This window comes from Panulirus ornatus, chromosome 24 (genome assembly GCF_036320965.1).
Source record: "Panulirus ornatus isolate Po-2019 chromosome 24, ASM3632096v1, whole genome shotgun sequence".
NCBI lineage: Eukaryota > Metazoa > Arthropoda > Malacostraca > Decapoda > Palinuridae > Panulirus > Panulirus ornatus.
The window spans coordinates 8,548,142-8,571,349 of NC_092247.1; the positions used below are offsets into that span (position 1 = coordinate 8,548,142).

Consider the following 23,208-nt stretch of genomic DNA (forward strand, 5'->3'; position numbering starts at 1 on the left):
GTGGAAGATGCAGAGAGAGAGAGAGAGAGAGAGAGAGAGAGAGAGAGAGAGAGAGAGAGAGAGAGAGAGAGAGAGAGAGGTGGGGGAAATATGTATACCGTTAGAGAGAAGTAGAAGTTGGTCTCGGGAGTCGATGGGACCAGGTCCTTATGATGTTTCGACCGGCCCACACACCAGGGTATGCCAGCTCCTGGACCGTCCAGAGACAACCCAGTTCCTGGACCGTCCAGAGACAAGCAAGTTCCTGGACCGTCCAGAGACAAGCCAGTTCCTGGACCGTCCAGAGACAAGCCAGTTCCGGGACCGTCCAGAGACAAGTCAGTTCCTGGACCGTCCAGAAACAAGCACAGTTCCTGGAACGTCCAAGAAACTGCCCTGGACTATACACAAATAAAACTGTGAAGGAACAATAGCTAAACATTACTGGTATACAAATGTTAAAGGCAATGGAGTCTGGCTTCCCCCAAAGGTGACTGTATCGTATGAAACATGAGATCCTTCGCTTCCATCTCTTTGGAAATCTAATATATTCAAGAGATGGAAACCTTAAGGCGCCATTTTTGTTTTAGTGACCAAATCTCCAAATATGGTTTTGAATGGAATGTGAAGAATAAATAGAAAATGAGTATGTATAATACGCATGCCCAAAGAAGATGAGAGAAAATCGATGAAAAAGATTACTTCACACATGAGGTGACTAATTCGAGAGATATTTATAACTTATCTCTCGCTCTTCCACTGTCACAAGACAATGTAATCTGAGCCCTACCTTTAAGTGAGTAGGGCTTAGATTCGTGCACATCTTATCAATATCTAGATAGAGAAAGATAATGAAAAAAAGGCTCTTTCTGTGCGACACTCTGAAATACTCCAGCGTTCATGGGAAAGTGAGCGGAGCTGGCTCAAGATACTGAACTATCTTAATGAATCAGTTAATACCTTTTCCTCCTTCCTGCTTAGAGCTTACAGTTTGGATCTGAGTGAACTCTGGTATTTACAGATGCGCATGTATGCTTTCACAGCGAGAGCAGGATAATGTAAGCTATAACTGAAGTCTGCCTTTAGTACAAAAAATTGATCTACGTTTTCAAAGATAGTTCTTAGAAGATTGTGAACACATGTCATGGATTCCAAGTCGCCTTACATTTGTTGAAAGTTAGAATGAACAAACAAAAGAAAAGGATTAATACGTTATCCAGGCCATCAAGAACCTGTTCTTGTCGCGCCAGGAAACCTGTCCCAGGTTCTTATCCTGAAGGAAATGGTTCTCTGTGGGGGGCTTCGTCTTCATCGTCGTCAGCGGACTTTTTGACGTGTGAGCTGACGTCTGCCATTATCGTCTCGTCACTTCTTGGACGACCTCCTTCGTGTGGAGGGGTCACGATTAGTCTTTCTTGTGTAATAATAACTACTCCGCCGAGTGTAGCAATAACCATCAGCCCAGAGAATCATCGTACTTGCTCACTGTCAAATTATTTCCCTTCTTTCGAGCTTCTTTGGAAATGATGACTCGTTTACATATATTTTTTCTTTTTCTCACTAGAACCACTGCCTTTCTTTTTCTTGTCCTCGGCTCCGCCATGGTCGGTATATGAAGGGGTTGAATCAAGCAGGGACCTTATGTCTTTAGGCCATGCTCTTCTTCAGGTTAGCCAGCTGCTGTGTCAGTGACTCTTGCTCCGCAACGAACCGCTTCTGGGGCGCACTCCTGCGCTGCTCCTGAAGTTCCATCTCCATATCCTGCTGCTGGAGAAGGAGAAAGAAAGAGACGCGTCAGTAACCAGCTTTACACTACAGTCTAGAAACTATATTAAATGCACAGTGTTCATTTTCTCTTATCGTCTGACACAGCACGAAACGGACGGTGGTGTTCCTATCTTCACAATTGATCTGTAACATCAGGTATTCACACACGCACTCATTAGTCGCTACCGCACTCTCCTTAATGCATGAGACACGAGAACTTAGCAATACCCAGCCGCCGCCACTCAAGACTCACAACCACTCCGTCACGCTACACACACGTAGCATACAAACACAACACACTCAGTTACATGTCCACGTACAACCACACGCACTCACAAACCGTCCAACCGCACCCTACACACTTACACAGAATACACGATAAAGAGCCATAGACGTCACAGCGTTCAGCATGTACTCTGATATCTATCATCTCACAAAAAAGACATCTCAAGGACGACAGCGAAGAATGATAGTAATACGACGATACAGTAACGTCATGTGGGCGTTAGTAGTCTAACCTAACTCACGCAGCCCCCTCACCGATCGTTCTGTATAGCTTTGACGTCATCAGGCCCCTTGGCCAATCATTGCATCTGCTTTCCTTGACGTCATAAGAACCAAGTATACGTAAGTAGCGAAGAAGAGGAGCCTCTTGAAGGATTACTTGACAAGGAGACTTTAAGCCCCTGGCGCAAACTTCAGTCAAGGGCTCCCGAAAGCCTGCTTATTTCTCCCAAGGTTTTTCTTCTTTCTTATGCTCACCTTACATCATTATTCTTTATCATGCCCACCTTACATGATCATTCTTCCTTATGCTCGTCTTCGCATACTATTATGCTTCATCGGTAGATGAGGATATACGAATATTATAGGAAAATATGTTGGTGACTACACTTCAAATTTAAGATTTAGAAGGTTATCCAATCCTATATGAAAGTAATACGAAGATTGTTTTAAACGCGCAATTGAAAATAACGTGCCATGTGTTGAAATGAAGTTACCATATGCTCAGATTAAGCAACAATAAGCTCAGCTAATGGTATAGAAACCCATGTATTAAATGAAACTGCTTGAAACACTAGCATATAAGGCTCTTTCTTACATGTTCCTGTAATAATGGATAAGATTTCCACACGCTCACAGATGAAGCAAGCAGAAACCTACAGAAAGAATAAGGTTCTAAGCTCATATGATTGAAGTAGTTCCCATATACTGTCATCTCCGATATTCCAACTCTCAAGTTTGGGTTAACAAGCTCACCTGCAAGCCTTTCGACTTTGTGTTAGCCTGGCGGGGAACAGAGAGAGAGAGAGAGAGAGAGAGAGAGAGAGAGAGAGAGAGAGAGAGAGAGAGAGAGAGAGAGAGAGAGAGAGAGAGAGAGACTGTATATAAATGAAACAACGAGAGGGAGTGCGAGGGCGGTGTATACACTGGCTCTATCGCTCTTTAACCTGCTCTGTGTGGGCGGGGGAAAATGCCATCTGAAGATCTTTTTCTTGAATCTCCACCAAATCTACCTAACACAAGGATCAAGTGGATACATTATGGATTACAGTGGCTTAAGCTTCTATCTTCATGCTCTAGATACGACAAAGGTATTAGGAAAAGCAAGATGGAAAAGTATGTAGTTGGAAGCGATCGTGGTGTTCGGCAACTGTTCCCACCCACACAGGACCTCCAACAGGTTGCTTTGGTTTTCGTCACCATGGCAACATATCCTCCAGGAACCACATCTCCCAAATAGACTCATTTGCTAACTAAAAAGAGTAAGACGTGGCTGAGTGGGCTCCAAAAATGGTCTTAGATACGTACTTATATATAGTACGGCTCAGTGAGAGGGCCCTCACAGCGGGAGGGAGAGCAGAGAGAGGAAGTACAAGATTCAGCTTTAACGTGGGAGTGCGTGGGAGGGATCCCATCCGCACGCAGAGTGGTATTTGGCAACACTGGTCGGGCGTGGGATGATAGTACAGGATATCAAGGCTAATGACATAATGACCGAGTACTTCCATACGTTATGGCTTAACTGAAGAGAAAATATGCATATTAATCCATTCGTAAATTTAGCAGTCACCAACACGGTTCGTTGACGGAGGGAATTCATCGAGACACAAGGCCGTGCACGAAAATAGCAAGTGTTAACGAATGACAACATGAAGTATGAGCGATGGTGGGGCCGTGTCCCGGGAGCCAGCGGCCAGCGCGCCTGTAATAATAACGACGACGTGTTGCTGCGTCTCTATGGAAACATTTCTATTTACAGGCGCGGCCTCGCTGCCTGGCGACCAGCTGTCGGCGGTATACTGTCCTCTCCTGCTGCCACCCGCCATGACACTCGCTTACTCATTGTCCAGCTTTCTGCACGAATTCGTCATTGATTCCAAAGGTCGTGTCTGCAGTTCACTAATACATGTATCATGGTTCTGATTAAATGCATTTTAGTCGTAGGTGGTAAAAGCGAGAGAGGTATTTACAGTCATTCTAACAGGAGGACAAATGAGACACTGATGTACAGAAGAAACGTTAGTCCCTTCCACCCACTACACCCCCCCCCCCTTCCCCCCCACAAAGCCCTGGAGGGGATTTGGTGGGGGGGGGGGGGGAGTGTCCCACTATGATACACGGGATCAATAAGCTGAACACCAACGCTCTCTCTTGCCATGCCATCTTCGTCCTTGTAACAAGGCGGCAGGTGGTCGCTTCTTGCTTACGGTGCTTTCCTAAACTTTTTTTTTTAATGTCCTCGTAGGATTTAAGGATCTATCGTTACCAATCCTAATGACGACATTTGATTGCACGGTGCTTTGGCTATTTTGGTGTTAAATCTTTTTTTTTTTCTTTTTCGACGAGTCCTATTTCTGTGCTCCCCCTTCCCTCGGTGCATGACATACTGCACTAAATATCTTGAGTTTATATCAATATATAGATGTAAATGCATTCCGGAGTCGCGAGGTGTGTTGGAGCAATGGAAGATGGAAGAAAGGAGGAGAATATGCTAGAGAAAAAACAGCAACCAGACGACAGGGAAGGAAGAGGAAAAATATAGAAAAAAAAAAAAAGTCAGCCGTACGTGCAGTTGAGGGAAAGAGGAGAGAGTGGATGGCTGAGGCAGAGGTAGAATACGAGTGGGGCGGCGGGTACAAGACTGATCTACGGTTGCCAGGGAGACTTTTTGGCGTGCTGGTGCCGATGTGTCTAGGGTTCAACTCAGTCCCTCATCCTTGCTCCTCGCCTTTTCTTTTTTTTTCTTTACTTGCGCTTGAGCTCAATGCCGCTATAATTCTGAGTCGTCTCCCTTATTCATAGTATTGCCTATTTCTCTCCCTGTTCTTCATATGAACACCCAATTGTTCTATTTGTTCTCTGATTCCCAATTTTCTTCTTCCTGGTCTCTGATTCCATCTCCTTTCGCTGTCTACCTTCGTTTCACTGTTCATCGGTTTGTCTTCCTGTTTTCTACGTCTCCCTGTGTCTACTTTACTCGCGTTTCCTTTCCCTCACGCTCCTCCTGTTCTTTACGCAATGAAATGATTACTTCCAAACTATGAATGGTTCAACCTCCATTCTCTTTATTGTGATAAAAGAATTCTTGTTATCCTGAGTTCTAGATGCTCTCAAGGATACGTGCCCACCTTGCGCTTCCGGGGTCACACAATACAATGTATTTCTAAAGAAGAAAACGAGTAAGTTTGAGACCGCAAGTGTCATGTTCGTGACGAAACTTCGAAACCTGATCGAGTCATTACGAACCAGTTCTTACGACATATGTTCCAACAAATACTTTACATTGAACTTTACTACGATTTATCTACCATCAGTCAGTTGTAATATAATTTCAGTAAGTAGTATTATAAAGAATTTGATGGTATCTAGGGAAAGTAAAGTAATATTTTGCAAAAGACTTGGGACAGATGAACCAGTTGTTCGACGCCGTCGACTGTAAACGAGTTTATTTTGCGACGGGATAGAATTCTTTTAGCTCGTGTCGGCTGTACAGTTAAATAACATAGTACAGGTTTTGCACTAAATGTTTTGGAAAGTATATTTTGCACTATTTAATGGAAAGAGTTGTGCTAAAAATGCTAGTAAACGGAAGCTTATGTAATTCGGCTCAGTATCTACGATTCGCTGCAAAAAACAAACACATTGACACGTGTGCATATTCCCTCTGAATATGATCGGTTGGACGGCAATGCATTGAGGCTCTGAGGCCAGTAATACGTCGAGTGTGTTGAGGCCAGGAATAAATACGACGCTCGACCTTCGCTGTGCGAATTTTTCTTCGAGTGTGTACGTGATCGACTTGGCACGTGACAGTGATATAAAGATTAGCTCGCCTCTCCTCGAAGGCAGTACGCAAGTGTTTGCGAAACAGAAACATATCTAGTCGACTTAGTAAATGATGCACCTTTCTGTGTACTTAAAATTTAGTACTGAATAGCATGGCTTCTTATACCGTACATTGTACTAACGTCAGGACCTTGTTGCTTCTCTTGGCTTACATTATAATCATTACGAAGATGACCCAACCACACCAATACTCCTAAAGGGAATCCTTGTGGTGCTTTTGTCTGACCTTGAAGCAAGGGTCAAGTCTATGAGCCAATGTGTTTTTGTCTCAGCCTGGTGGCCTTGTAACACTTAGTCTCTGTCAAGATCCAATGAATATCTTTTTTTTTGAATGGTTACTGGAGGAACAGGTTCTGGGAGTTGGAGAATTTGGGGAGTCCTTATTTCTAGGAGGCGTTTTCAGGTGAGTTGACTGACTGGTGGGACGGGTACTGGGAGTTAAGACTTTGGAAGAGGTATCTTCGAGGGTTCTCGGGAGTGTGATGAACAACAGAGAGTAAGAAAATGGAAAACAAAGTTGGTTTGTTGGGCTTCGGGTCTGTTAACTGCCAAGGTCATTATGGCTGTCAGCGGCAACTTTGAACCATCATTCAAAATATACATGTTAACTCCTTAGAGTGTATTAACAAATCATACAATTCGAAAACCCCTTTTGTGGGTGTCTACAGTTTCGAGACTGCCCTGCAATCAGAAGCAGAGAAATAGAGGAATCCTTTAGGAGGAGAAATTTCTCGACGAGAATGTACTTCCTTTCGTCAAGAGACGATGGTTAAGCCCTGCCGGTGAATTTTCACTCTCGACGTAACCACATCCAACTGGAGTCCGGAAACACACATTAAAGTGTCTTTATGTTGATATTCACAGTTCCTAATTCATCACAACATATGAAACTTACATATACAATGAATATGTCTATTTTCTGTACGGCCGTTGGAAAGATATTTTACCAATTTCATCTTACATTCTTTTTTTTTTTTTCGTATGATAAAAGTACCGCAGCATGATCAAGTCGCACGACTGTTTGTCGTCTCACGTTCATGACGCAAGTCCCAACGTACTTTTTACGTTCGATAATGAGAATTGAAAATTCAGACATTGATCTCAAGGCAAGGAAAATATATGGAGATTCGAAATCCACAATAAACGTCATACATACATACCTTTTCACACAGAGCAAATGCTACGAGAACGCTCTCTCTCTCTCTCTCTCTCTCTCTCTCTCTCTCTCTCTCTGATTTAGCCGTCTCTCTTTTTCTCCTTAGCTTAATAGAGAAACTAGAACGTGAGATCATTACTAAACTGAAAAACGTTATCTCACCTGGCGAACTTTTCTCTCTCTGTCCAGGTACTTCTTTAAGGCCTCGTAGCGGTCTTGCATGTACGGCGTCATAGTCACAGTCTCTGCTGTAGCCTCACTGCCAGCGCTGCTGCTACTGCTGCTGCTGCTGCTGTCGGTGTTGGAGACATCAACAACGCTGCTGCTGCCAGTGCTTTCTCTCTTCACTACCTGGGGCTTGTGTGAGCTGCCGTTATTGTTGCTGATGGACTGTGGCTCGCCCTGTCAAAACAACGTAAGAGAGTTGCGTTAGATACTTGCTTGGTATCAAGTAAAATGTCTTTTTCAGTAAGTGAAAAATTGTGTAAATTTTGACTAGCGTGGATGTGTATGTACCTGGTCTTCTGGCTCGGTGGTGATGGTGCGCGCAAAGACTGGTCGTCTGACAGAGGTTGCGGGGATATCGTATGCTTCCTCCTTCTGTCCCTTCCTCAGGAGTCTGGTGCCTACAGCCAAGCGGCCTCCCAAAACGGGCATGCTGGATTTCTTATTAATCTGTAATCAAGAGTGAAATGGAACGTTACAGACTACGGGAAAATAACAGATGTGCTCCTAAACTGACCCTGCTGTAATAGTCTCATGATCATTGTTATTATTTCGATTTATCTGAAGCTGGTGAGTTATTTCATTGGTCAGGCTTATATTTCCAAGGTTTTACGGTATATGTGAGAGTAGAGTGATGGATAGATTTTTCGAAGGAAGACTGAATGTTAGATAAGTGAATCTTTGGCTCAGTAGCCTTACCTTCTTCTCCATGAGGGCGTGAAGCTGGTTCTCAGTGTTGTCTTCCATCTCAGCTTCGCGTTCCAGGTTCTCCAGGTCCTCCAGAGAGTATCTGACGGGGGAAGAACTGCTCGAATTAATTTTGAGATGATATCAGCTTCTTGTTTGTTTACAAGATATATTATGTGAGAGGGATGTCAACAAATTGTTCTGTCTTACCTGCCGGCGCGATGGTTGAGGAGAAGCTGCAGGAGAGCAGCGTCTTGGTTGTTGACGTTGTCGGCGTCGGCATCGTTGGCCGTGTCGTCGTACCATGTGCCGTCCTCGTCGTTGTAGGTATTATAGTCGTAGTCGTAGTCGTCGCTGGCAGCGGTCAGGTACGGTAGCAGCGCCGCGAGAACCTCCTGACAACATAAGTAAACGTGATTTACTCTTTCAATAATACATAGAGAAGGGAAAGAAAACGAAGGTATTATTTCACCCGCGTTGGAGCGGTGCAAAAGTCTACGGTTACCGCAACCCGCGATTCACTTGCGCGTAAAAAAGTCTACGGTGGCTGCAACCCACAGTTCACTTATTTTATTTATTTTATTCGAATATTTAGAGAAATGAATGAACATAGACGTCTAGATTTGTTTTTTAAGATATATATCGAAGAGAAACCTTCCACATACACAGTTCACTTACAGCATTTATTCTGGGCTGCTGGGCGGCGTATGTGTAGCGGGGGCTGGGTGGTTCATACTCGGGCACGCCATACTGCTGCGGCTCCTGCTCCGAGTAGCCCCCGAGGTAGTCCCCAAGGCTGTAGTCCAGCATCTGGTCCCGCCCTCGACCACTAGCCCTGGCAGGAACGCCCCTAGTGTAAGGGTAGCCCAGGGTTGGTCCAGTTAGGGTCAGTACCAACAGGGAAGTTAGCACTCGTGTTGTCTCCATCTGCGGACGCAGAACAGGATACTGACGTGAGTATTTCGGTAGATTGTGTGGCAGGCAGCTGTTTTGTGATATGATAAGCATGGTAAGGTTGTATTGTGGTATCCTGTTCGGGAGGAGACTGTCTTATGATATCATCTACGGGGTGCGGCTGTTTTGTGATATCATGTAAGGAGGAAGGCCGTCTTGTGATATCATGTATAGGGTAAGGCTGTCTTGTGATATCTTGTATGAGTTAGGGCTGTCTCATTATGTACGGGGAAAATGTATCATATGAGTGGCCCTCAATAAGTTCCATGCATTATATCATTGTCACAGTGGTAGATCCTAGGAATATCATATACTAAATAGCATAATACCTAGGAAACACGAATATTCATCAAAAAGCTAATGATTACTTTAGAGTCCAGTGACAGTGTGGTGACCTTTGGTTTGGCTCGTCACTAGGCACCAAGCCCAGTGGTTGGTCAACAGCCAAGTGACCAAGTCATGTATACGTTGTGTAATATAGACGCTATAATCACCAGACAAAGAAGGGACAAGACTGTCACCAATCGATGTTGCCAGTATGACCAACATCTACAAGCACATCTGCACTGTCATCATGTGTGAAATTTGTCTTTTACTTCACAAAGCACAACAGGGATGAAAGAACCTGCCACTGTCCTGAAGATTAAATCTTCACCTTAAAGCACTAACGAAACCTAGCTTAGCATAACTAATTCATGTTAACTTATCCAAGCTCTTCCTATTCTAGCCTAGCTTAAGTTATCCCTGGTCAACCTAACCTAACTTAGCGTAAGTTAGCATATCCTAGCTCATCCTAACCTAACCTAGCTTACTCCAGCTTAACCTAAGAACCTCAATCGACCAACGCTAATATTCTCTAATTAGCCAGATCGTGCCAAGATAATATGTGTCGCTTTGTAACAAGACAAAGTAAAGAATTCTTCATATATTTTTCCAACTGCCTGATTCCAACACGCGATCATTTGAACTGTTCGTGCCAAAAGCTTGTGGAGGCACAAGAACATGCTACACTACACAGGCTGGGAAGCAAGGGTCAAGGTTCCATACGTGACTACTAAGTAATTAGACTCTTTTGATGAAGTCGGTTGGCATAGTAATGGTGGCGCTGAAATTGTTGCGTGCTTCATGTGGAGGACGACCATTGTGAACCATTAGAATCCTTGAGCACAAAGGTAAGTCTTAGTAGCATGACGGTATGACCCTTGAGCGTGACAGCGCGAACTCAGGTCTGTTGGCCTGGCCTTTGACTTGCCCATTAAGGATCAAGTCAAAGGCCAAGCCACCAACGTACTTTTAAGGGTCGTACCGTTGTACTTTAGCTTCGTAACGTCGTGTGCTGAGGAGGCTGATTAACCCGGGGCGATGACGTTCTCCGAGAACGGAAATGATCGCCACACAAGTTTCAGAGAAAGTTACACATTCACCAATACCATGGGAGGTACGGGTGACTGTAGCATGTGTGTTGTGTACACCAGTGAGTGTGATGCACTTCCCCAGTAGGGTCAGCCAGTCCTCCTACGTCTTTCCATTGCATCCATTAAACAACCGCCAGTCTCCTCATTACACGCTTAGAGCACCCGCCAATATATCCACCATACCCTCACAGCACTTTCCTGTGCCACCACTTTACCTCCGGAGCACTTCCCTAGACCTCCACCATACTCCAAGAGCACCACTCTCCATACCAGTGTACCCACAGCACCCATACCTTGAACACCAGAGTGGCAGGCGGGGGAGGGAGTGGGCAAGAGGTATGATCAATCATTGAGAGCCCGTCTCGATTTAGCCTCCCGGACCTTTAATGGGAAATGTCATAGTCTTTCCATTTATAGCCGTGGGAGGCGATGGTGGCGGGGGGAACACTCTCACCAGAAAGGTCATGGAAGTTTGGGCCTCACAGGTGTGGACTGGAGAAACCATCAGCAGATGAGCTCGAAGTCAAAACGACGAAAATATTTCCATATAAAGAATGTCAAGTGTTCGTGTCAGACGGAAGTAAAAAGTCCCATATATTCTTGAATGTATATGTGTAATCAGTCTGTCTTTATGTTCAATCAGTTCATAAACACGATATGTACTCATGTTTGACAGTAGGAAAGAAAGACTCCTTTTACCCACTGGCGATAAAGCCGGTCTCCGGTGACTACCCGTCCCGCCTAGCATTGAAGTCTCCCGACACACTCACTCTCATTCACACAACAAATATCCCAGCCATCTTACCTTAAATGCACGAGTTAATACAATCGTTTCGCCTCCTTAATATGTATCACTGATCGACAGGTTCCTCACTATGTGTATCTTTTTTTTTTCAAAGTTCCTGAGATCGAGTGTTCACACAAGGTTGTCAGATGCCAAGTTCTTCTTGCTAGTGTGGCGCCGGACCTCGTCGACGTCCTCCTCTGCCTCTCCTCGTGGGGGTCACTTCCTCGTTGCTCTCTCAGCCTGAGTGGTGGCGGACCGCTCTCCCTGCCTTATATACCCGTTTCCACTGCGCAGACAACATCCTCCTACGCGCCCCGATTCACACTTTCTTTCATCTATTTAGGGTGGACGAGAATGTAAGATCTGCAGTGATTGGCTGCGCCCCTGGTAAACTATTGATTACTACGCGCCGCAGCCACCAGTGAGAGCCCAGGACGCCGCTGACGTCAAGTGTCCAACCAATGAGCTATCTCCTCTGGGCCGGGACTCTACTTCGTTCAGAGAATTTGGTCTTGTAGAAGGTCTGACGTCATGGTGCTGAAGCAGGGGTGACATTAGGGTCATGGGAAACAAAACCCAACGTCGAAAAGGTTCCACTGGGAAAAGATTCTAAAAATAGACGGGGAGAGAGAGAGAGAGAGAGAGAGAGAGAGAGAGAGAGAGAGAGAGAGAGAGAGAGAGAGAGAGAGAGAGAGAGAGAGAGAGCTGTTACAGCCCTCCGCTGCCTCGACACTGTCGCAATATACTGTTGGTCCCGCCACCCACGCATACCACTCACCACCCACGCAAACCACCCATCACCCACGCAAACCACACATAAACACACGCACACACACACACACACACCTACGCAAACCACCTACCACCCAAGCAAGCCATCTATCACCCAGGCACACCACTACGACTACCACCAGACGTGCACATCATCATGTCTACAGGCGAGAACCTCAGTATTCCAGGTGTAACTCGCATGACAGTGTGCAGTTATCATTTAGGTCTTACTCTGTATGTGAGGGAACCAGATCGAGCCATAGCCACCCTACACTAAACATTCTACCTTCAGGCTTCCCTAATAGGTCTTTATGTTCACTCTGGAATTACCTAGCCATGGCCACCTTACCCTAATGTCTTGTCCTTCCGGCGTTTTGGAGGAGGTGTTGGTCTTGTAGTGTTGCGGAGGTGTTAATTATATAGTGCTTTGTGTGGGTATATAGTGTTGTGGAAGTGATAGTGTTGTGGAAATGACATCATTGTGGATGTGAAATATTGTGGAAATGGCAGTACGTGGATATGTAGTACTATAGAAGTGACAGTATTGTAGGTCTGGCAGCATTGCGAATGTGTGACCCTGTGAACGTGACAACATACTTGAGGAAGCAGTATTTTGGGGTTCAAAGTATTTTTGATATCGCAGTATTGTGGATCTAGAAATTTTGTGAATGTGGGAATATAGAGGACGTAATAGTAGTGTGAAAATGGCAATATTCTATTCTTTTCATGGTATCCCGTGCATCACGGACAAAAACACGTCCCTCCCAGATGCGGAAAAATAAGAGTATGAGAAACAGACGCAGAAGAGATGAATCTGAGCTCCCTAGGTGTCTGTAGGCCTGAGTCTTAAAAGTAAGAAGGTTATAGAAAGATGGGAAGATAAAAGAGGAAAGAATTAAACTACAACACTTTCAAATGATATGGAGCAATCCCAATAGTCAATCCTCGTGTGACTGGATGCCAACAGAAAACTATGGGAAGCATGTGTTATGCCTCCAAGTCTTAGTGGCTGAGACTTTATGGAACAGTGATCAAAATCTGTCTATAAATCAATAAGAAATTAATGACATCACAGCGGAAAGAATAGCATAGAAAATTACTAAGGTGAATTTTTTTTTTCACTCTGTCTTGTAAAGAAGTGAAAGAAAAGCTACTCTAGATATACAAGCAGTGCTCCGGAATGAATAAGGCGCCGTAGATATGAAAAAGTTGCTCACAGAAAAGGATAATTGTAACACCTATACAATATTCTTAACTACTGGAAAGCAAATGTTATGATGTTCATCATGTGGGAGTTTCCATGAAAGGCTGGAGGATTTTGTCATGCTAAACATGATCAATGTCTTCTGAGGTTCATTTCTAGTATTTCAAAATCTTACAGCGGGACTTGGATGAGAATTAGATAGAGATGTAGGTAGAAACTGCATTTTTTGAACAGTTGAATCAAACCTGGTTACTGCTTCCCTATTCCGAGATGCTGTACATGTCAAGATTAAAAGAGGGAAAACTTTCTGCGCTAGAAAAAACGATGAGTATGGGAAACAGGAGAAGAGGGAGAGTGAACTGATGTATGTTGAGTAGAAATTTCGGGGATGGAGTGAATAGGGTCAGGGGATGTGAGTCTTATCTGATCTTGATATGACAGGACTAGAAATGAGCCACAGACGCTGGGAGGATCGCCACTGGGCCTTGTGTTACGAAAGCCGTACTGGTGAACCACTAAAGAAAAGACGAAAATTCTAAGAGTCTTTTAAAAATAAGTGAGAATTAGAAGAGCTTGACACGCTTTAGAAATAATAAGAAGTGAGAACGATGGGGCGACTCTGGAAGTTAGAACGGTCTCCTTTCTTGTGGATGGGCAGCAGCAAGACATGTTTCCAAGGAAAGGGGAGAGTCTGAGCTTCAGACGGAGAAAATATGGGCGAGGAAGAACCAGAAGTAGCTCAGAGTACCACACTCTCTTACAACACGGGGAGGTAATGCCATCCGGACCATACGCCTTACCATTTGTGGCTTAGAAAGTACTTTGATGACTTTGGGCGAAGAAAGTACAGGAAGGGGCATAGGTCTAGTGAGGGGAGGTGGGACGGAGGAAGACTACATGTAGACTCATTCCGAGGAGAGTTAGAGGAGAGTAAGGTGCAGATGAAGGTAACTTTCTGAGTGGAGAGTTAGCTATATACTGATAAGGTCGAAAGAAAGAAAAGGTTTAATTGCAAGAAGTTGTGAATGTATACACAGTGCAAAAAGGATTGTAAAGTACTGCATTTTTGTTGGTTTTACTTTTGTTGTATGTGTGTGTAGGTTGTGAGGTTGTGGTGATGTGTGCATGTCATTGATACTGATATTGTGTTGAATAGTGGTACAGTGAGATCAGCGGTATTGTGTGAATATTATTGCGCAGTTTGTGTCAATTGCGCTGATCCTGTGGTGAGGTTGAATGTGGTGGTATAGTGAGGTTAGTCGTGTTGTGGGCATGACAATATGACAGTGTTGTGGACTGACAGTGTTGTGGAAGTGAGTGTTTTTTATAGTGGATAAAACCCTTTCGTTAAATCAAGGTAGTTGTGTGTCAGTCTATTGGGTCTTTGTGTTACATTAGATAACTCTGAGGCATTGTGTTCCATTTGTTATCAATAGATTGATGTGCTCCATTTTGTTATATCTGGGTCACAGTGACCTATTTACCAATTCTGAATCGTTGTGTTCTTTGTGTTGAATGTGGGTCAATGTGTTTCATTAGATCGGCAGAAAAGTTTGCAATACACTGCTCATGGGAGGTATTACCATCCGTGTTGATTGGGTAGTCATTATGTGTAATACATTAAGTCAACGGGGATGTTGGCAGTACAGCAATACTGTGTTGGCCGGCCTGTCATGCCTGTGCTACTGTTGTGTTGCCTTAGCGAAGCGGTGGGCGTCATGGCCCTGTGAGAGTAGGCGGGGAAGAGAACATGGTAGTGTTGTGGGCGTGGTAGCGTTGGGAGTGTGGTAGTGTTGTGGGCGTGGTAATGTTTTAGGATTGATAATGTTGTGGGAGTGGTTGTGTTGGGAGCGTAGTAGTGTTGTGGGCGTGGTAATGTTTTAGGATTGGTAATGCTGTGGGAGTGGCAGTGTTGTGGGCTTGGTGTTGCTGTGGGTGTGGTAGCATTGTGGGCGTGGGCAGGGGAGAGGGAGCACAGGGGCGGCCCGCCCACACTCTCACTGTTGCTCTTCCCACACAAACCAGAGTTCCCTCACTATTGATTGCCTCCAGTAGTGGTGGAGATGGTGGTGGTGACGGTGTTGGAGATGGTGGTGGTGACGGTATTGGAGATGGTGATGGTGACGGTGGTGGAGACGATGGTGGAGGATGTGGCGGACTTTTAGGTTGTGGAGGAAAGTGTGGCTTGTGACGGAAGTGGAGAACGCAGTGGAGGTGGTGGTGATAGACACAGTGGTGGAGATAGAATGGATGGTGAAGGAGGTAGTGTTAGCGAAGGTAACTACTGTGTTGGTGATGATACAGGGAGGAGGAGGAGAAGATAGTGAAGGTGAGTGTGTGTATGTGTGTGTGTGTGTGTGTGTGTGTGTGTGTGTGTGTGTGTGTGTGTTTGTGTGGAGGGAGGAGCTTCGAGTGTCACCATTATATGTGGCTTTTGGACTTTGCCTCTATACATGGGCTTGTGTATTGGGTGTGTTGGTGTTGGAGAGGCTGTATGATCCTCCATAATAGACATGAGAAAACAGTTGTTGTTGGAGACGAGGGGAGGCAGCTGCTGTTGTTAGAAATAAACTACTGTCGTAATAAACGCTGATAAGATATTGGCAGACTTAAGTACTACAGCGACATCCGTGATTGCTCAAGCGGTGACCGTGGAGCAACAGACGGAAGTACTCAAGCAATCAACGTGGGTAATATAGCTACAGACGTACATACGCAAGCGATGAATGTGGACAATTCAGCGACAGACGTAAGCACTCAGGCAGTGAACGTGAACGCTATAGCGATACATGTAAGTAGTCTAGCGATGAACGTGAACAATATAGCGATAGACGTAAGTAGTCTAGTAATATAGGCGAGTAATATAGTGACAGATGGAAGCACTATAACGATAAACTTAATTGTAACAGCGACACAGTTACTACAATAAACAGGTGGGTAACGCAATAATGTCACAACGCAGCGTCTTCGTCATTCCTCGTCGTATTCATCATAGTTGTTATAAGCATCGTCGGTGTCGTCTGAGTCATCATTAACGTCGAAATAGTCACTTTGTCAACATCATCAATGGTTCCCTCGGCACCTTCGTTCTTATCTTCACGAGGAACATAACAGGAGGCCCGCCCGGAGGGTTATTTCCCAGTTGGGTTGTATGCCACCGCTACCTGCAAAGATTATATATATATATATATACTAGTATATATATATATATATATATATATATATATATATATATATATATATATATATATATATATATATATATACTAGTTTAATCATTAATCTTCTTCAAGAGGCTGTGGAGCGAGGGCAAAGTTCTGTGATTACTTCTAACTTCTCTGTATTAATTACAACTTTATTTTGATTAGTTTACAAATTATGAAAAATGGCTCCTGTTCAGAATCAAGCTTAATTCACTTTTTTTTTGTTATCTTTACAGTCGATTACCGAATAGGTACTAGTTCTATTTATCATAAGTGTTAGAGGAAAGTATTCATTGTACATTTCCTGATTAAAGGAACCATATTTTCTCTATCTTATCGACCTGGTATAAGCTACGGACCGACCGTGTGTCAGATACGGACAGACTTGGTGCTAGTTATCTCCGGACTGACCCGGTGTCAGCTACAGGGGAGTCGAATCGTTTGTTCGAAGACCCGACTCAGAGCGACTCTTCACACTGAACCATTCAACTGTCAGGGCAACAACCTAACCTTGTAGTGAGCAATAACTATTCTCCGCCAGGTAGTTTCGTTGTGACATACGCCACTAAAGGGGACAAGAAGGCTTTGTGTGAATTCAGACGATGTAAAGATAGAAATAAATTTGGCCATACATTCGGCAGGTGAATTATGTAGGACAAACAATGGAGCAGTTGATCAGAAATTTAACGTCACTCGAAATACAAAGACTTTGTGAGATTCTAGGCGTTAGTAAGATGAAAGAAGTGAAGTAGTAGTCCTGAAGTAAGGCTGTCTTTACTGGAACTGTGAGAAAGAGAAGGAGAACGGAAAACGGGAAAAAGACTTAGACATAAGCACAACTATGGTAGTGAAGGTGATGAGTGATAGTCAATAGTGACAGTAGTGAACCAAGCATGACAGACGGAAGACACAATGACACAATGCACATTCCTAACACAGTACCTAGGGTCACCCCAGGACCCATTTCATGCGTCTCCTGCAGCTTGAGTCTGCGCCTCAAACTGCATTAACAAGTTGAAATCTTTCCGAAATGATAACATTCTGCTGCAGGAAATGAGAGGACTATCATGGAACTGACGGAGTAGCATCAATTACGATAAATGCCCCAGTGAATGACCGAACGACGTAAGGCATATTCATATATATATATATATATATATATATATATATATATATATATATATATATATATATATATATATATATATATCATTAGTCTTCAAGTGAAAGCCTTCCTCTCGACATACTTCCAGCGTCGCAACATTTGGGTGTCGATGCCCTCCGCTTGGTCGTCCTTGTTCATCTTGACATCTGAGACATCACTCAAGATGATGTCGAACGTCTGGTTTTAGTCGTCGTCGTTGTAGTATGATGACAACGAGGTACCACATCTGAATGAGGCGCCCTGACTCGTATGTATAACAAACATACCAAGTCAGGCCGGGTGGCTGAGTACAATGAGCGTTCCCTCAGCTATGCACAACTTACACACGTAACTTCCTTCTCTGTTCCGGCTTGGTAAAAGTGGCAGGTCAAGCGCCTGACAGCAACCATATTCCTGCTAAATATCATAAAGCAACTCCCAAATCTCTCAGACGACGAACGTGATTTATAGCACAGGAACCACACGACATCCTCGTGAGAAAGTAACGAGAGGGTTTATGAAACTACTCATTGTAGCAGAATATAGAATCTCTACTGGGCTTACCAGTCTCAGGTCACGCTACCACTCGACTCTGAACCTCCACGTAGATTATGAACCGACTTGCAAAGGCAGACTGTTAACTTCTGAACAACATGAAGTCCAGGAACTAGCCCCCATCACCTCCCCAGAGGCTCCCAGGACGGTGCAACCAAACATCACGAGTTGGATCTCACACACCAACTGACGGTGCTATCACCCGAGATCCTTTTGAAGGCATTAGAGACTTTCACGAACGGCGGAGGCTTTCGTAAGTGAAGAACCTCGCCCTAAAATCGATATCCAAAGCCTCGAACAGGTGAGGATTTTATAGTTCCTCCTTCGTCAAAGTGAGCCTCAGACAACCGACCACCATCGCCCTGACATGCATATCGACAAGTAAAATCCGTTCCTTGTTCCTTGTATAGAGAACTTGCTATGGTACCGACCTGAACCATTCATCATGCCCTGGTCATTTTGATGATGATGAATGGCCAGTTCGGTGCCATAACAAGCTCTCTCTCGGTAGGACTAGGAACGAGTCTTGCTCAGCGAGTTGGTGGATATCCATGTTGGTGACACTACCACTCCAACTGGTGCGTTGGTGGCTGGATGCTCAGCACTGAGCCTCCGTCTGACACCACCTGACTAGCGAGCTACATCTACATTTTACCCTGACGGTCACTGCCTCTCTCTCTGGGACTATCATGACCAGGCTCGACCTCGAGAGGCAGTTGCGTGTCCCTGGAATTGCCATTGCGGGAATCGAACAACGATCAACTGCTGGATCCAGGAATTCCCTCGACCGACTAGTTCACAATAGCTAACATCTCTTAACGATAACCAGGGAGCAGGGCGACGCTTCGCACTCACTTCTCTCGGGAACATCATCACGTTCCCCGCCTGCGGCGAACTGCTCTTTGAACATCTTAGTCAGTTTATGTACATCGTTATGCCTTTCTGTTCACTACCTTCTTTCTAAGGCTTTCCTCCGCTCCACACAAGCGCACAGGTGTGGCTCCTGTGGTGTCTGACTAAGGAATCGAACAGGACGCAGCGGGCAGTAGTACGGTGTAGTACGGTGCAGGAGAAGTCCTGCATCAGCCCACAGGGCGAAGGAAGCACTGGTGCGGTACTCTACCTCCCCCTCATCACACTGGTTGTTACATGTAGTCATGTCAGAACACACCCTCTAAGAGCGATATAGAACTATGTTATAGACTTGGAGACGTACTTTGTGCATGATTCAGCGTCGCCATCATGAAGACTATGAATGTAAAGACTCAGTCATGTATTCTTGGGATTCATCGCTGTAACTTCCTTCGGGTCAGGAGCAAGACTGACAGCCTTAGCTTTGTGAAAGGAATATTGGAGCCGTACGAGGGTAGGAGGAACCACTGCTACATGGTTGTGTGTGTACTAACATAATTCTTATGTGTTAGAGAGGATGGGACGCAAGTGAATGATATGTTCATAACACCAGTAATAAAGATCAAGATAAATGCATCACTGAAATATTTCAGAAAATTATTAAAGCAATCATTCATTCTCTCTCTCTCTCTGTCTGTCTCCTCTCTACATATATATGTATATATATATATATATATATATATATATATATATATATATATATATATATATATATATATATAAATAGTGGCTCAGAAACTGCATCCACTTTGACTCACCCGTGTAACCTCTTGTACCCATTTCTCGCGTATCGGACATTTCCTAATAACAACATGAAGATGCTCCATCAGACTTCCGGGAACAAGGTTAGAAGGAGAGCGGAAAGTCTTCAAAAGATGCGGTTCGGTTCTCAGAAGCAGAGGCGACCGATGAGCTCAACGTCATGAAGGAATTTAGGAGGCGCAGGCGAATAGAAAGGCTCGAGTGGGGTTCCATATGACCCGAGAAATTCCTGTGTACAGGTGAGCCTTCGTCGTCTTCTGGGGGAGGAGGACCCTATGACAGATATGCCAGGGTGTAAGACGCGTCAGTATGGTCAGCAGGAGCTCCAGGTATGTATATTACTAGCGGTGGGAAGGAAACCTGTCCGTGTCGTTGCTTCTCTTCTACCTGGAGACCATAGGCAAACATGATACGCAATACACACGCTAGAAAACATTTAACGTTCACGACGCATCACAATCATATGACAGCATTGCACATGAATCTGTATCAGACGCTACCTTGCACCGACGCTCAGCAGTCTATGCTAGTCACCGCCTTACACCGAAGCTCAACAAATCAACAAAAACAAAGACATCACTCCGCGTCATCAGCAAATCATCACACACTCGTATCATTCCACAATCAACGTAAAACTTAAAACAGCTTCACCTAACGCAAGACATCACGTAGCCCCCAAACCTCCACAGTCTCTCGTAATATCCAACACAGCACAACACTGTATAACAGAAGCGCCTCAGTAAGCACCAGCTGGCAACACAAGGGTTAAGGCAACGTGCATTGGAACATTACATCCTCGACCGCCTCTCTCCTCCTTTGTTGTTAGACCTGATGGAAATTCAGCAAAGATGTGAGACGAGAAGTGAGAAAGAATTACCAACTGTTTCTTTATATCCTTCTTGTGGTGGAGAATATCCTGCTGAGGAGGACATCTGTGTTCTCCACGACCTGAAGGATATTTCGCTGTACCATCACCAACATATGTTTTATTTCTGTAAGGGAGTAAGAGGCTTACACAGTTCCCGCTTTACACTGACCTTTACCTCAAGTTGGGTCTCTCCCTGGAGATCCCGACGGGGCGTGAGAGAACAAGTTATTCTAAATCATTACTTTAAATTTCTTCTTTACTCCAGTGTATGTTTAAGATGACCGCGGAAATGTCTTATGGTTTATACACTCCATTATCTAACAACGCCGTTGTTCTTCGTCAACAAGTATGTTCGTGTGAACTGCTGAGTTTAACCGCTTAGGATGGCATGTCCTAGTCATCTGTAGAAGCGTCTTCCGATATGTTCCGATGGGTATGCAATTACTTTTACCTCCAGTGGTCAAGCGCAGTGTAGGCGATACCGTTTCTCATGGTCCCACCCCACCAGGATAGCTGCTATGATGCGTCAGTCACGACCTCTCAATCATCTGGAGATTCTTGGCTATGGTTTCATAGTTTCGTGTGACAACCCCATTTTAAACCTCGGGTAAGTCTTGGTCTATTGGACATCACCCAGGTATCCAGAGCTGTGCCATTATCTCCTTCTCAGGTTTCCAGTCCTCCAACATTACTGCAATTTGTTTAACCACTGCCCCTGAATTCCAGTCTTCTACGACAGCTCGACGACCGTCTTCTGTCCAAATTTCCATAAGTAGTGTTTATAGTCATGAGTTCCAGTTCAGTGTTCCAGTTCTGGGACCCAGACCTCTCGGTGGTAATGGCTGTCGTGACTACCACCTCACGTCTATTGACTCCGCCATATCGGGAAGCGACGTGGGTGTATCTGTTGCCCAGTTCTGTTAACTGTCAGAATATGTTACCTTCTGATAGATGTTGCTGCTGTTTCCTACTACATATTCAGCTGCCACAGCTGCTGCACAATAGATGAATAATGAGACGCCATAAGCATCTGGATCCCACCTTACATAAGGAATTAGATCAACATTCTAGTGCAAGTTTTTTTTTTTTGCGAGGCTGTCGGAAGTATAGTGAGGAAGACGCCATCCGTAAAAAAACCCCGTTCCCTGTACGACTATGTAACTATTACGGCGTCCTCGTCACCCTGCTTCGGACAGCCTGTCTTATGAACATATGATACACTCACCCGAAAATCTGTTGCACTGGCATGGGAATTCTTGCCCGATCCTCGTCTATTTCCCACACATCTCTGAGATCAAGGATCTTTATAAGCTTCGCGTGTCTCCTGTCCAGCTCCGCCAGAGTGAGTAGTAATTCCAGTCCAGAATGAGAAAATGTAGACCTGCTTCTTCGCACTGGACAAGCCTCCGTTCGCTAGAAGGAAACGTAATTGGGTCAGTGAAGACAGTCTCCAAAAAAGGAAAGGTAAGATGGCTAAGATATCTGGAAGAAATTAGATGATGATGATGATGATGATGTTGATATGATGGTAATAATTATGATACTACTACTACTGCTACCATTACTACTGATGATAATAGTAATAACAATAATGATAACAGTAATAATAGAAATGAAAATTGTAGTGACAGGAGAGTTGACTGGGTCCTGGGCTATTCATAGCATCACGCAATTCATTTATAGACATCAGCAGACGAACCAGACAAAAATACACCAACGTATGTAAAGAAAAAACGTACACGCCAACACAACACAGACACATAACACACAGACATACCCAAATAAGACGGTAAACTTACAAAAGTATATAAAACAAAAACATCTGGACACCAAATACGTACAGAAACAGATACTGTTGATTCCCTTCCTTCACAGTGCACTGGCTACCTGCAATCTACGCCTTCCCTATTGTGGATGATACAGGAAGACCCAACAGATTACACAGACATACCCAAATAAGACGGTAAACTTACAAAAGTATATAAAACAAAAACATCTGGACACCAAATACGTACAGAAACAGATACTGTTGATTCCCTTCCTTCACAGTGCACTAGCTACCTGCAATCTACGCCTTCCCTATTGTGGATGATACAGGAAGACCCAACAGATTACAGGTTACGAAGAGGAGAGGGGGTGACCCATCGCCCCAAGCCTTAGTTACCTCCTATTATTAATGAGGACGTAACTCTAGGCGGACGCTAACTGTAGCGCAAGACTATAATTCCCGCGTAATAATACACGAGCTGGAGGTGTGAGGTGAGCACCGCCCGGCTGGAGGTGTGAGGTGAGCTCCCCCAGGCTGTTGGTGAGAAGTAAGCTCCTCCAGGCTGTTGGTGCGAGGTGAGCTCCTCCCGGTTGTTGGTGTGAGGTGAGCTCCACCCGGCAATCAATACCTATAAATAAACGCACCAAATCCTGGCGGGGAGCGGGGGAACGACGGTTCTATTATTAAGCCAGAGAGAAAGA

At 44.6% G+C, this 23,208-nt stretch overlaps 1 protein-coding gene across 3 annotated transcripts; it reads right to left on the bottom strand.

Annotated features, from left to right (window-relative positions):
* Positions 1 to 22,681, bottom strand: LOC139757086 (uncharacterized). Of its 3 annotated transcripts, XM_071677151.1 has the most exons (8): positions 22,581 to 22,681; positions 21,965 to 22,152; positions 8,843 to 9,091; positions 8,375 to 8,559; positions 8,177 to 8,282; positions 7,769 to 7,927; positions 7,415 to 7,654; positions 1 to 1,746 (listed from the first exon to the last, which is right to left on the bottom strand). In XM_071677151.1, exons 3-8 carry the CDS (start codon positions 9,089 to 9,091, stop codon positions 1,627 to 1,629), a joined length of 1,059 nt encoding a protein of 352 aa, XP_071533252.1. In that variant the 5' UTR covers positions 21,965 to 22,152; positions 22,581 to 22,681; the 3' UTR covers positions 1 to 1,626. The 3 variants fall into 3 exon arrangements, with proteins under 3 accessions (XP_071533252.1, XP_071533253.1, XP_071533251.1); XM_071677152.1 differs by lacking the exons at positions 21,965 to 22,152; positions 22,581 to 22,681 and adding an exon at positions 11,339 to 11,574 and having other exon boundaries at positions 1 to 1,743; XM_071677150.1 differs by lacking the exons at positions 21,965 to 22,152; positions 22,581 to 22,681 and adding an exon at positions 11,339 to 11,573.
* Between the last annotated feature and the right edge of the window lie 527 nt (positions 22,682 to 23,208).

What these genes read in the sequence shown, in the direction of transcription:
- LOC139757086 (XM_071677151.1), bottom strand. Translation starts at nt 9,091, where the DNA reads ATGGAGACAACACGAGTGCTAACTTCCCTGTTGGTACTGACCCTAACT. An exon ending in AGCAGCCCAGAATAAATGCT is followed by an intron (nt 8,560 to 8,842) that starts GTAAGTGAACTG and finishes TTATGTTGTCAG; the next exon opens with GAGGTTCTCGCGGCGCTGCT. An exon ending in CCACCGAGCCAGAAGACCAG is followed by an intron (nt 7,655 to 7,768) that starts GTACATACACAT and finishes TTGTTTTGACAG; the next exon opens with GGCGAGCCACAGTCCATCAG.